Source organism: Vanessa cardui, chromosome 2 (assembly GCF_905220365.1).
Source record: "Vanessa cardui chromosome 2, ilVanCard2.1, whole genome shotgun sequence".
NCBI lineage: Eukaryota > Metazoa > Arthropoda > Insecta > Lepidoptera > Nymphalidae > Vanessa > Vanessa cardui.
In genome coordinates, this window is record NC_061124.1 from 11,166,122 (window position 1) to 11,181,672 (window position 15,551).

Below are 15,551 nucleotides of genomic sequence, written 5' to 3' on the forward strand. Positions count from 1 at the left end.
CGATGCTATGATATTTCTTGTATTAAAAAAAATAAATTTTGGATATTGTTTACAATTTTTTTGTTGCATTTTCTATGTAATCCGAATTGCCTCCAGTACTTGACTGACAATTGAGTTGCAATATTTTTGATGTCCTATGTAGACTCGACTAATACTCTGATTCGTCCGCCGAGAAATCTTCAGCTATATCATTTTCCTCGTAATAAATTCCTTCTTTTGGGCTCTTTTAACATACAACATGGTATGAGTTATCACTACTTCATCAAAAGTAGTATTACAAACCCACCTTATACGAAACACGTAGACTGTTTTGCACAAGAATAAAATGATAACTGCTTTTATCACAAGCTAGTCGAGAAGTTTTTATGAGAAAATAATTGTTATGCTGTTTGTCCTACAGTAAGAAATAAAGACATTTAGATAATAGTACAATATATTTTTGTTCTTGAAATATCAGGCATGAGTATAATCGTAGAATAGTAGTGTAACATTTTGTAACTTTGTAAGTATCACTACAATATTTATGAAAAAAATTGAGCAGGTGTATTAGTACCCAAAGATCTCAAAAATGACAAAACACTAAAACGATGATAATGGAAGTTATCATTTTGTTCCCCGGGGACGGCGATATATATTATCTGTGTATTTATGTATCTGTACCCTCGAGTGACACACATCGCGGAAAGCGCGGGAGTATAAAATTTATGGTGAAGACGGTGCGTATGCACGGCGAGTGGATATTTAAATATAATATATATTCCCATGTAACTTGTAAATCGATCTTACAATCATATATGTGAACATTACACATTAATTCCTTAATTTTCTATTTAACTGATAATAAAAAATAAAGCTAAATATTTGATTTGAAATAAAACCAATAATGTATGGTACAGAGTTTATTTTCGTAATATAAATACACTATCTGACCACTATAATATTTACAAAAATCAGGGATCCATTTCGTGTTAACTTACCACGGATAAAACTATTTGAATAAATATATATTCAGTTGATAAAGCAATATATGTTCTAAGTAGAGGAAATAAGGTGTTATTTTATTTGACTATATTTAATGTATAATTCATCAAGCGGTTCGCCAGTAAGGGTAACATCGAAATGTAAACGATTCCTTGCATGGTCCTCACGCATCTTCAACAATTTTATAATTTACAACGCATTCGAAATATATCTCTCAGATCACCATTACATGACGATCTTAAAGCACAATCAATATTATTACGAATTTATATGTTTTACGTATTTTTTTATTGCAATAAATCGGATTTCTACTAAATTAAACAACCATTTTGACGAAGTTGACACAGATTAAAAAGAGCTCCAACTAAAAGTCATTACGTGCGATTTGACAGTTTTTTTGAGGACATTAAATAAATTGCACACGTAATGACTTTTATGTAATTATTTTATATATATAACAAAGCAGTTAGAATAGTATATAAAGTCGGACTTAACATGCTAATAATATGAATAAATTCAAGATTGCGATTTTAAAAGTAAAAAATTGTCAAATGAATTAAAAAAGAATGTTCCTCGTTTAAAAATAATCAATTTTTTTTTACCAAGTAGGCCATTCTAATTCACGAAAAGTCTACAATCTACATATATTTCCAGTGTTCGATTCATGTTTTTTATTATTTACTTTGCACATATTACTTCCGAAATTATATAAATAATGAAGTATATTTCGCATCAACTTAATTCTAATAAATCTGTATCACATAATATTAGATTAATTTATGACTTAACAATAATTATAAATAATAATATACGTAACATTAATATGGCAACAAAACATGTTACTAGCTAAGCGTCTAAACCAGTAGGTTTTATGTATTTACATGTCTGTACAATTGATTTTCTATATATTTTTATCACTTTTGTCTAATCGTTATACTTTTCTAATATATTTATTGCCAATCAGCTAGTTTAACAATGATTAGAGATTCTTTTAATTATATTATAGTGTTTAATGTCACACATTATAATACAGTGCCAAGATAAATAATTCGCGAAATATCAAAGCCATTCCATTGTTAAAGACACAGATTATAAAACAAAAGCGGGTTGAACGCTTGGAACATTACTGTTAAGCAACAGAAGTGAATACAAAAACGGGAGAGAATGAAAATTTCATTCAGTGCGAAACGACGCATCTTTTTTTAATATTTTAGCAATCAATAATTAAAGTGACAACACTTGTGCCGATATCGATAAATTATATTCCCTTTAGTTGTTTCACAACGTTATTTTGTTTTATAATCTGTGGTTGAGATGCAAAATTTCTTTTCCGTTATTTAAAGGTTCATCAAATTTTCAAGGACTTCAAAACAGCTTGTCCCTATTAGATATGTATAGTCATTTTTCATTTCCCTTACATCTATTATTATGACTTCTTCTATCTGTATTTTTTTCTGAACTGGATATTCTCGTGAAATGAAAAAGTTACGTGCGAGAATTTCACGTCATAAGAATATAATTTAATTTAAAATACACCCGAATATATTTACAAAACGAGTAAACATTTTGATATGCTCTGTACAGTACGTTTTAAAATGATATCTTTTAAATGCGTATTATTTCAACAAACTCTTCATCGTAACTCCTACACTATTTATACTCTGTAGTTAATTTGGAAGCTGGCATTAACCACTAGTATCGGACTAGCTACGCAGGACACTTACAATTACCTAAACAATAATTTATTTATTTTTTCTTTAAATAATACCAATTCGCATTAATTAATTGTCTTTTCATTTAATAATAAACTATTCTTTTGTTGTTATTATTGCAAAACAAATGAATAGCTCATTAAATCGCTACTGAACGGTAGCATACCAGAGATTCGTTTCAGATAATAATTTGTAACACACATTTACCATGTGCCAATCAGGAAAAGTACGTACATTAAAATTGTAGTACGACTACGCCGTCAAGGTTCGATTGCCTTTCGTTTTCGCAATAGTGCTGATTAGGGACATATTATTAAAGTAGCCACAAATTCCTAAAGATCTACAAGAAACCGAACTACTGAGATAGTCTAAATTATTAATGGAAATTCCTTAGCATTTCAAAGACAATATGAATTACAGCAAAACATTGTAACATATTTCAGTATGTCTTAATAATAGGTCCCTAATTGCAGGTCAACAAAACTCTCTGTACAGCTATACCATACTACGAACCATGTAATATCTACACTAATTTGTAGTTCAAGACTACTCGTAGTCCGCACATATCACACATCACTGCACATAAATGATATGGGTACTCTTACGTAGTTCGTTCACTTGACTCTGTGGCCGTTTTTCATTTTTCGGACTAGTTTAGGTAAAACGGACGCTGATGCTGATCACCGCAAGGCTGACTATGTAAGGTAGGAATGGTCGAAATGCTGTTGCCGAAGCCGTCCTCGGGGGCGAAGAATATGTAGTCTCTTCATATGTTCTACTTCCTGTTAAAAAAATATATTGCTTTAAGTATTAATGTTATAAAAAAGTCAAATATTTATCTTGATTTTCAAATTAATTAAATACCAAAATAGGCTTAATAAAAAATATAGTTTATTGTAAGATTTCACTATCTCACCAATGCCTTCAGCACCAGAACCTTCTTCACCAGAGCCTTCAGCGTCATATGCTGCATCATCGTCAGTGTAACTTCTACCAGATCCTGACCCTTCATCACCTGCTTCATCTCCTTGCATGAAAGCCTCCGCTGCGGGAGCGGATCCGCCCCAAGAGTGGGATACTAGCAACTGTTAGAAAATAAATTATGTTTAAAATAAAGATAATAATACAAATAATCTGTTTGTTCTCACATTCCAATTCATTATTTTTAGTTATTTAACAAAAAAAGTAGTTCTGACGTCGCAAACAAAATAATTGGATCTTGAACTACTTTTAAATTGGCCGCATTATATAGTCACTACCTCGTCTAATCATATGTAGATCTTTCTTTTTATATAAGTTTATTGCACGCCATGTACAGATAAAAAGGTAAATTTAATGGTCATATCTAAATCTGGATAAGTCACTCACCTGTCTAGCTTGTCGCAACCTGTCGCCTAGAGCCGCTACTCTCGAGTCTTGAATAGAGGTCGCCGTTATCTCTGGATTATATTTTTGGTCACTTAACGACGCTGAGGCGACGAGAGCCTTCGTGTACCTAAATTAATTTAATAAGTCATTATGAAATTTTCATTCACTATACTACGGACTCTTTTGTCTAATACCTATTTATTTATTTTTAATAGTTTTACTGCTAAAGAGGTTTTATATCATAATACTCACTCTCCAATCGTTTCCCCATTCCAGCAGTGTTCATTCCCATCGTTAGCGAAGTCTGGTTCATCACATAGTCGGTCAGAGAGACCGGCAAATAGCTTCTTGCTGGCGGCGAGGGTCGCAGCGAATTGGAGCAGCTCAGTATCTGGCGGAGGAGCACGAAGAGCATCTCGTCTCGACGCGCCAGGCGTGGGCCGAGGTGAGGTCAGGTTAGGAATGTCCAGCGTCGAAGGCGGACCACATTCTTGTCGGACCTGATAAAGAAATGGGAACATTTTAATTCTATTTTTTATTATGGCAACTTTTAACACATTCAATAAGTATTTGGTATTTTGGTTGGACCAAAAATTACATTCATGGTAATTAAAATTCTCTAAAAGTGAAGTCATTCTCTCGATTTGTCCACGATAATGTATACAATTTAATAATTATTTAACACACACAATAATTGAACTTAATTATATAATGGAAAGTTGTTTATTTTAAACTGTAGCAATTACTACCCGTGCAGCTTTAGTATATACGATATACTAGAAGTATTTTAAATGTTTATTGTTAAGTCAGTTTTTATGGCTGAAATAATGAAATAGTTCGCAGTCAGTTGGCTCAAAAACAATGTTGTAGTATACTTATAATTAAATGTACACACTAGAAGTCGTCTCGGAGTTTTTGTGTTAATTTCAGCTACAATCTTCACTCGTTATTTGAGGTAAAAAATACGTGCCTGTGTTGTAAAAAGCTATTTATATCTAATTAAGAGCGTCATAAATATATCTAATTACTTTTACTAAGAGGCAAAGGCTTGCATCTCTAATTTAAGGGGATCCAAATGACACCAACGGGTTTGTGAATTTATGTTAAATACTTTCGAAATAATTAAAAATGAATGAATGAAAGTTGAATACATTTTATTTGGGTTATTTGTAAGATATTACTTGTAGTGACATTTTATAAAATTATATTATGGTGAAATTCGAAACGTAATTTAGTTCGTATTCAGGATGCTTAAACTAACCGCTTCACTTAATAATATAGTTTTATAAATGACGTTTCAAAAGTGCTTGTAAACGCTTACTTGAATAAATTACATTACGTTTTAGTTTGAAAGGTACAATTCTGTTATTCCTTGAGAACTCAATTTCACGCATCACTTTCTGACATTTCACGATCCAGTTCCGAGATTTTCGACCTTCGAGTTCGTTGTCGCAGAATAGCTCAACTGTTCGTATTTGCATATTCATATTTATTATAAGCATGAAATTTTGAAATAAGCCAACAATGCACATGACTCATGATCTCATTCAAAGCATAAAGACGAATTACGCGTATCGATATTCATATCATTTGTCAACTCTCAATGCGAATATCTCCGACGGCACTCGTGCGGAAATAGACATCGTGTGAACGCCCTTACCGACGCGCGACACACGCAAATAAACCACAAAGCACCTCTGCACCGCAAATAGTAACATAGCTACTATAATCTGTTTATTGCAATCTTAAAACTGCACAAAATTATGCACAATGAACTCGTATGCGGTTAAGAATGCCACGATTCTGCGGACTCCGAGTTTAAGATGGCGTGCGTATTCCGATGTCACGTTCTAAGCTGTAAAATGGTTTGACAGACATCTGATACATACATTATATGTATAAAGTTAATATGAATATCCTCAATTAAATATATATTCACGTTATATGTATATAACGCAATATAATACGCAAAAAATATTTGACTAATTAAGTTCCATAAAAAATTAAACATTAAAGTAATATAAGTTCAAACTTTATTAGTCTTAAAATGTTTTAAATGCATGCTTTTATTGAAATATTTCATTCCCAAATATATGTATGGTCGATAAAATTTATCATTTAAAGCTAGTTAGTAGATATATTGATCGTTAAAACTTATCTATAATTTCGTATTATTAAGTAGTCCAAATTTCGAAATAGCTTAATTTATTTTAATTTACGGAGCAGAACACATTTATCTGCAAAAAATACAACCATTATTCGAAACAAATGAAGGTCGATAAGTCTTGAACGAATTTTAATATTCATGGGAGCTTTTATTTTAACATAAGCGTAATTCATTCGAAATAATAGATTACTTGAATGATAATATTTTTTCAATACTTTTAGAGAATAAGAAATTCTTTATTTAATTTTTTTTTTACATCCGTCAGTCGTTTGAGAGCTTGAATAAAATATTATATTTTAATTTAGTTGATTTCATTTTGTACAGTTTCGTAAAGAAACTAGTTACACTGACGGTATATAATATAGTTTTTTGTGTGTCTAGTGTATATAAATTCGCTACGTCTGTGACGTCGATCGTTGGTTGAGCTGACTTTTTCGAATAAATAATAGTGTTATCACCGGTATGATTAAAAGAAGTTTATTAGTTGACTAAATAAAAGTTTGACATAATCCACTGACTTCTTCTATTTCGAAGTAAGTTTAGTGTTTGATCCACTACACTACACTCGGTCAGATCTACAGGTCTAAAACTTCTTGTATGTTATTTTCTACTACATAAATAAAAATGAGTTTTTATATATTTTGTCTGTCATCAATTCTTATAAAGTTAAACTAATTATAATGAAAATATACTCAGTTCTGAAGCATACACCCGAGAAGGTACTTGGCCCAAAATCACACAATACATTTTCTCTGACCATGAATACAAAGATTTTACAGTCTTGTCAAACCGCGCAAAGTCGTTACGAGAAGCTTGTTATTAATAATAATTAGTTAAAGTTTCAATGACTGGTTGTTATGAGATGTTCAGAATATGTCATCATCCGCAAGTCTCTTACGTAATCGCGTCACATATTTATTAGACCAATAGTTCAGCGGACGCAGACGCTGTTTGTATTTATTCTATTTTCGATCTTTTCATATTTACTTTTCTCGTGCCTATTTCGAACTCGACGATGTTATCTTAAAATTATTATCCTGTAATGTTGCGTTGATGGTAAAGATAGTTGATTACTCAACGAGAGTACCTACTTGTTAACACGTAACGATATCACACTTGTACAATAATCAAACGTAATGTGTTATTGTATTGCCCTTGGTGGATAGAAAAGGTTAAATGGCAATTTCTGTGCGTAAAGTGTATTCTTTTATCTATCAATTGCAATTCCTATGTACTATTTATATAATCAATCTTTCTTGTATAAAAAAAGGATAAACTAGTAACACTTTAGGTTTCTAATTTAAGTCAATATTTTGGTTGTGACCGGGAATACATATCATGAGATTGGTTGGAATATTTCTATAATATTCCATCAAATACGATTTGTATTATATATAAAGGATTCCGTTAAAGCTTCATTTAATATTATGTATTAAAGTCGTGTCTGTTGCGTTGCGTTGCGTAATATTTCGTGATTTTTATACCTAACACCCCTTGTAGTGACACCGATTCAATGAGATATCCTTTCAAAGCAATCGTGACTAACCTCATTGTTCCAATGTTTAATTATAATAATTGTAACACCAGTCGCCTTTGTTCATCTTTACACTGACTCATGCGTGCATTTATTAAACAATTCTTGAATTGAACGTGCCGAATCGAAGATACAGTTTTAAATACGATTACTTTAAATATATTGTATTTACAAATAATAAATTTGAACGATGTTGATGATCTTGGTAGAAAGAGCTTCAGGCACTATACTCGACATAAGATCATCAACGCCGCTGCCGCCCAGGTTTGCTCCTAGCCTTCATTGGAGGGCTGGATGTTTACCTATATTATTTGACGTTTACATGACTTTTTCGGAAAGTCATACACGGGATAGTGTGGTCTGGGACTTATTGTACTATGTGGCCTTGAGGTATTCCCTTTTGGCGATAATTGGGGGATTTATAGGAGATGTGGGTATGGGAAAGCTGCTTGTCCTGACTTACTGAGGGCATTGGATAAATAGTGATCATGGTCAAACAATATCGAAGTCTTTCAATCTCAAACAGATATATCAACTCTTATTAATGATTTTATTCAATCGTTAATAAGAGTTGGAAAGTTACATGACTTAATCGATCGATAGCTATGTAATGGGATAACTTTTAAGTATTATAAGCTTATCGATATTTAAATTTAGCTATTACTTAGTGAGTGAAGGCGGGAGCCTTTTGAAAGGTAATGAGATGTCATGTATTAATGATCAAAAATTATTTATAATTTAATTACTTCCATGATTACAATGTTACTTAGAGATATCGCTAAGATGTTAAGTTAGATAAGCTACACTATAATGTGGTATTTTTTTAGGATAACTTTATTGAACCCTGACGAAACTTACGAATACAAAAAAGGTTTAATATCATTTTTTAATTTCGTCTAGCTTTGTTAAGAAAAAAATGCCAAGGTATTTGTCTCTGGCGTTCCAAGTAGGTATTATATTTTTTATTTTAGATACAGTTACGAAATAATTGACAATCAATAAAATATCGTCATTAGATCGCAGTAACTGATTTAAAATAAATATTGGTGCGTAGGCGTTTGATATATAATTAAAATGTATAAACCTGCGTCCGGCGTTGCGTCAGATCGATCGGTCTATGTGACAAAAAATTAAATCGAACTTATTAATCGACTCTCTCTGTTTATTTCTTTTTTATTGATGCCATGATCTTAAATTTTATACGTTTTAATGACTACCTACAGAGTTTCACGTTTAAAACCTTTCTATATTTATTTGTTCATATGAAATAATAGTTTTATACTTAAGGTGTTCTTATTTAAGTAATATGCAGGTCAGTCACTTCTTCGTTGTGTAGTCTTTAATATATTTTGTAAGACGTGACCATGGAGTTATAGTATAACTCCTGGGTTACTTTTATGTTAAACAGATTGGAATATTCGATGGAATATCTGGAAGGAACTGGCGGGTAAGATCAAGAAGTTTCAGTGAAATTGACATTGAAACGAAACTATCAATAATGGAGAACTACACAAGTTTTAAAGTATATTTTCCTTATATTTCCTGGGAACAAGGACGCCAAGCAGGAAACGAAAGAAATCTAAATAGGGTCTAAAGATTTAATCGTTGTGAAGTTTATTGTGATTACATTTCAAAAAGACGAAATTCTGAATACATATTCTATAATCTTGAAAGTCTATAATCGTCCGCCAATTTACCAAAGGTGGCTTTGTGACAACCCTATTGGAAGCGATTATTCCTAGACCGTAATGCGGCAAAGATATTTATGACATTAAAGGCCGAGCGTTTTATGTCATTGCGTGATAAGAAATTGAAAAAATTAAGACAGATAAAAGTGTTTAACATATTTTGTAAATTGCAACGCGATAAACTATCAATCGACCTTAATATGATCCACGATTTTTGAATTCGTATACAGGAAATACCAATAATAGAAATTACTTTTATTTTATTATGTCACGTGATCATATATTTTTAAAGAATTACGACAGAAATCGCTTTGTCTAGACACAAACGGCAAACTTGTCCGCCAATATATTCGATATCATTTTTGTATTTAAATTAAATATATTCTGATTATAAGAATCGTAAAAAAAGAATCGATTCTTTTTAGATATAAGTAGGCACACGGGCTAGCGGGTCACCTGATGGTAATTCGTATGGTGCCGCTGTAAGAAATGTTACCAAATCCTAATATGTTATCAACCTTGGGAACTAAGATGATATATTCCTTGTGCTTGTTATTTACCATTGATTTTATTGATCGCCTTTATTTTGAGGTCAAGTGCGGATTTTCGAGCCTAAGTTTGTAAATTCAAAGCATAAAGAACGCAAAATATATTTATAAGCTTACTGCTATGAATAGAAATTGAAATAAAAAGTAATAATGAATAACGAGCTATGATGTCGGATGATCGGCTTATAGGTTTTCTAGCACACTCAATTTATTATGGCTAGGGTTGCCATCTCTAAAATTTGGAAAACAGGACAAGACGCGTGAATACCTCGGATTTTAGAGTTCGAAAGCCGGACTTATCAACAAGATCTTTTAAACATATTCATTGTAATAAAAAATAGTCGAAAATGTCATAAATCCCCTTCATTATTTTAACAAAACAGAATATATTACAATTGGTTACAGATTGTTTATATATATCAGCTTTTCAAATTCTTGAAACCTTCCCCGTATGTCCTCTAAACTAGGACAAATCCGAGGAAACCCGGATGGATGGCAACCCTAATTATGGCTAATGCTGCCAATAAACGGGCGTCCGCTGTGAAACAGCAAATATATTAGTTAAAGCCAGATTCGTGAATCATAATATTATTGGTGGCATTATCAATTAGTCTATCGGCAGGTTACGTGTGAATTAAAATCAATTAATAATATCACCATACAAATTGGAAATATAATTGATATTTACGACTGCATTTTCGTCGTTATATTTAAGACTAGATTATACCCGAGGCTTACATTTTAAGCTTTTATGGCTGCAGTTTGTCGAGATAATTAATTTAATTAATGGTTTTTAATAAAAAAAATACATACGTTTGCTTTTCATAAAAATATAGCCATAGCGATTTACGATTACGATTATTTACGACATCACATTAGAAACTTCTGAAATTATCAGTATTTCTGTACTATATTGTTAGTAAGTAAGTAACAGCCTGTACATTTCCCACTGCTGGAGGAATGCACATGTGACAGAATTTCAATGAAATTAGACACATGCAGGTTTCCTCACTATTTTTTCCTTCACCGCCGAGCACGAGATGCATTATAAACAAATTAAGTACATATATGTATATAGTACCTAGTGCTTGCCTGTGTTTGAACCCGAAATCATCGGCCCATTTGTTGTTATATTATGTACAAAACCTTCCTCTCGAATCACTCTATCTATTAAAAAAGCTGCCTCGAAATCCGTTGCGTAATTTAAAAGATCTAAGTATACATAGGGACAGACAGCGGTGAGCGACTTTGTTTTATGTTATGATTTTCCCGCATTGAATCAATGGATGGAACATACATATAATTTTTTACATATATCAGATTATTAATATTTAAAAAAACAGCCATGTATTAACAGTTGTCTGATACTTTTGACAGAGGTCGAGTAACAATGCCCTAATACACATACAAAGACAATGGTGTCGTATTAGCGCCCGCGCAGACAAAACACAGACATCCGTTGAGTCACGTCACGATCGTTATGTCATTCACTCGCCAAGGACACTAATTCCGGGGTACCATTTTTTAGTCACACTGAGCTCTACCAACAATACAAATACTTTGTATTATTATTTAACTAGGTGTTAAGCAGTTGTGTTTTTACTTAAGCAAAAACGCTGACCGAAAATAGAAAAAACACTTTTAGACACATCTTTTAAACCGAGTAGTCTCCTATTTGTTAATAATAGTTTATTATTTATTCTCAATAGCAGTTTGGACTTACAATGTGATTCAGAAAGCACAAAAGCCTCTCTAGTCCTGTATGAGTGGCGTTTCATACTTCCATCATCCGAGGTGAAGAATGTATTTCACATTATGAGAGTGAGTGAATGGAGAATGCATCTGTATCTGCATACTGTCGCCAGCCAATTACACGAGACTTTGTTAAAAATTTGCTACCGTAAACGAATTGGTCGAAATTTTGTGAATTATTCTTATCTGTAAATTGATATAATTTATTGAACTGCTCGTAATTAATTAAATTGGCATAAACCTTCTTTCGTCTTTTGGCAGCCAGACAGAAGTAAAATTAAATTTTACATTTATGCGCTTAAGATTTCGTACGAAATTTGTACTTTTGATTGATATCAATCCGTATAATTAGCATCATTCTAATGTCTATAGACAATGAAGTAAAACGTCACCTTATAGGATGAAAACTTTCTAAATCAATGGCTTTATTAAATTTATAATAATAATCAATGCTACGTGATTTAAACCAGAGTTGTATAAAAGAGGTTTATACCACAAAGCAGTTTTACGAGCTCGGAAAAGCTTTTATTATAAAAGGCTCGAAGTCGCTCGGTGAAATGTTGACTTTCAATTTTCATGGTAATAGCGTTGGTTCAGGTTCCACTCCCTGTGGATTCAGCTGTTTTCATTTTATATTGTATTTATTTTAAAGTTTTGATATATATTTTATAGTGTTTCTTTATATGAATTTACGAGCTTTTGTACGCCATTCCGCTCGTGTGGAATATAAATCAAATTAGGTAGGCTTTTGCATCAACAAAGCACTTTTAACATTTTTGAACTTACGCTTGTTCACTGAGCCAACCCATTTTTTTAAAACTATCTATTGAGTAATTAGACTACATCATCATTAAAAAAGACTAACGAAACTAGTTACATGCTTTTTATCATGTATTTAAATTTCGTAAAAGATCAAATCTTGTCATTTTCCATTCACTCTTTTTCAGTTCACACTTCGAATCGAAATCAATTTGAATTTTCTAAGCAAAGTTCCAATCAATTAAAGTAACGTTAAGTCCTTAAATATATACAATATATAGATGTGAATTAAAACAAGTTACTTTAATTAATAATAGTACATTAAATTAACAATAATTGATTCAATCAAAGATTGTCAAATGGCCAGTGGCCATCAACTCTATATAAGCCAATGCACCACAAATCCTGACGATTAAGATGTTATGTCCCTTCTGCCTATAGTTACACTGGCTCACTCCCAAGAATAGATTGAAGCAATGAGATATGAATTCAGAACCACCAACTCTTTTCTTTTTATATGTGTAACACTACAAATTATTCAATTTAATATCTGTAAAGGATTTGGACATATAAAATCAATAAAAAAGCAATCACTCAAAACAATTATCAACAGGTTTCTTGAAAATAACGAATATGTCATCATAATTTATAGACTAATAACTTGCCAATTTATTATAATGAGAATAAACTTCATATGTGTTTAATATTTTATTTGTAAATATATGTCGTTATGAATCATCCTTGTCAAGTCTTAGTCATACGAAGTTAAGTTCTTGAGTAGCATCGGTTTGAATTTCGAATTTTCATCATCAATTTTGATATACATAAATAAACTTTTACTTTTTTTATATACTTTTGGCAAAGAAAAACGTCGTTTTGGAGTTAGGCGTAACGTTATATTGTAAATATTATTTTAACAGCTTTAATATATATTTTTTCAATGTAAAACGTATGTGACTTTGTAAAGAGTAAATTATTTATTTACCTTTATAGTTCAACATAATGATATGATATGGTATTTTAAATATTTATAATAGGTTATAAATATTTAAAATATCATATGTCCACACGAGTTAATTGAAATGTAATAGGAATTAATAATTCACATTTTTATTTATATTCAAATACAGTTGGTAAATTATATTAAATTAGTATGTCGTATACAGTTAGTAAGTAATTACAAAGTTAGTAAATTATTTGTCCTAACATAGGTTGTTATCATTAATCTTTTTTTGGTTCCGTGTAGTTAAAGATCAATATACAAATTAACAAAATAAAAAATATTATTACTATCCATATGATTTGTTCATATAAATGGAACAGAGGTCATAAGGCAATATATGTTGAACCTTCAAATTATATTAAAAAATAAACATATCAGGTGATTATAGCGAGAATATATGCTAAATAATGTAAAAACATATTAAAAAGTCGTTGACACGGGCGATGCGACTACACTAGTTAAAAGGCAATCTCTGCTCTCCGGCAAGGTGGCGTCAGGTGAGTAGCGCCAGCGCCCGCCCACGCGCGCTTTCACGATTGAATACCGCAAACGGTATTATTTCTATAAGCGATTATTTTAACGTAACAGCCTTTTAAATATATAAATATTAATATTTTAAATACTTTTATATTAAAATTTAGCAAATATGTTTATATTAAATACATTATTTATACACATGATCTGTCATATTTTTTGTTTAGTGTTTTAAAAAAATCTTTATAAGAAATATATTGGAAGTCTATTTCTTACAATTGTCATGTTTGGTATATTTAAGTTATATATTTGATAAACTTTTTTAAGTAGAATTTAATGAATCATTAAAATAGAATAGTATTGCCGATTTAAACTAGCATTTAAAAACAGGATTTATATATAACATTTTGCTAGCTGTTAATTTATATTTTTGAAATATTATACAAGAATATTTTTATAAATATAATAGCAGACTATAGTGAACTCGTCGAAAACCTTACAAAAGTCTTAGCAAAAAAGCTCGTAGCTTGGGTCGTGACAGGCGTAGGCGCCACTCTTGACGAAACCGGCACGCGATTTATTGATGTACCGCCGCATCACACTTATTTATTGACCTTCAATAGTTTCTTTATGGCTATGATAAATTCAGCCCACTACTGAGTTTTAAATCGACCGGTTTTGTTACCGCGCGATAGATAGCTCGGATCAAAGGTGAAAGTTAGCGGATGTCGGTAATTATATCGGTATGTTTAATATTTATCACCGGCCTATCCTTAAAATCATGGTAGGAGGAAAAGGAATGTGTGGATTATATGTAACAAATAAATACAATTACTCTTCATATACAATGTAAGACACATTCTAAGTTCATAATAAAATTGACTTACAACAAAATATGATTAGTACATCTGTATAAAAATACATATGTCATGACATCGTGAATACGAATCGCTTACTACGTTATATAAATTATTAATTAATGTGTCTTATATATTTGAATTTAAAGATTAATTAAGTAGGTACCAACGCTAATACTAGGATTGTATTTCAAATTTATGAAGCAGCTTTAAATTTTTTGCCAATTGTGATCCGATCCCATTTGAGAGCTAATTGGACCTTAATATGCTATGTTTTAAACAATCTTGCAAATGTCAATAACAACTGTACCGTACCGAACAAAGTTTTAACTCAATCGGTTGGATAGTTTGATAACGCATACAAAAACAGAACCACGTTCCAAGATAATGTCTGAAATGCAATAACGTAAACTGTTATCCGATATGACTCCGCTATATTCTCTGCATTTGTAATAATTGTTATGACGATCGATTTCACAGAATAAATGATGTACTGCAGCGCCATCTAGCGCTTTATTGTAACCAAATGGATTGCATAAAAACATTCTAGGTGCAAATATTGATGTTGATCAGGGAAGGGTAGCGACGATCAAAGTATATTAATTGTATTCGCATTTGTTCATCAGATCCATTATTATATTATTGCTTATAAATAAAATGTATATAATACTAACTTTCTCCTGTAGTATCCCTTGTGTTTGGAAGACA

The 15,551-nt window shown here is 31.4% G+C and overlaps 1 protein-coding gene across 1 annotated transcript in view; it reads right to left on the reverse strand.

Annotated features, from left to right (window-relative positions):
- Positions 1–886: 886 nt before the first annotated feature.
- Positions 887–15,551, reverse strand: part of LOC124537717 (division abnormally delayed protein) — a 98,002-nt gene continuing 83,337 nt past the window's right edge. Inside the window, exons 6-9 of the mRNA XM_047114622.1 lie at positions 4,314–4,561; positions 4,062–4,188; positions 3,610–3,778; positions 887–3,475 (exon numbers count right to left, since the gene is read on the reverse strand). Of these exons, the coding sequence (XP_046970578.1) occupies positions 3,348–3,475; positions 3,610–3,778; positions 4,062–4,188; positions 4,314–4,561 (672 nt within the window). The 3' untranslated portion in view covers positions 887–3,347. The remainder of the gene's footprint in view (positions 3,476–3,609; positions 3,779–4,061; positions 4,189–4,313; positions 4,562–15,551) is intronic.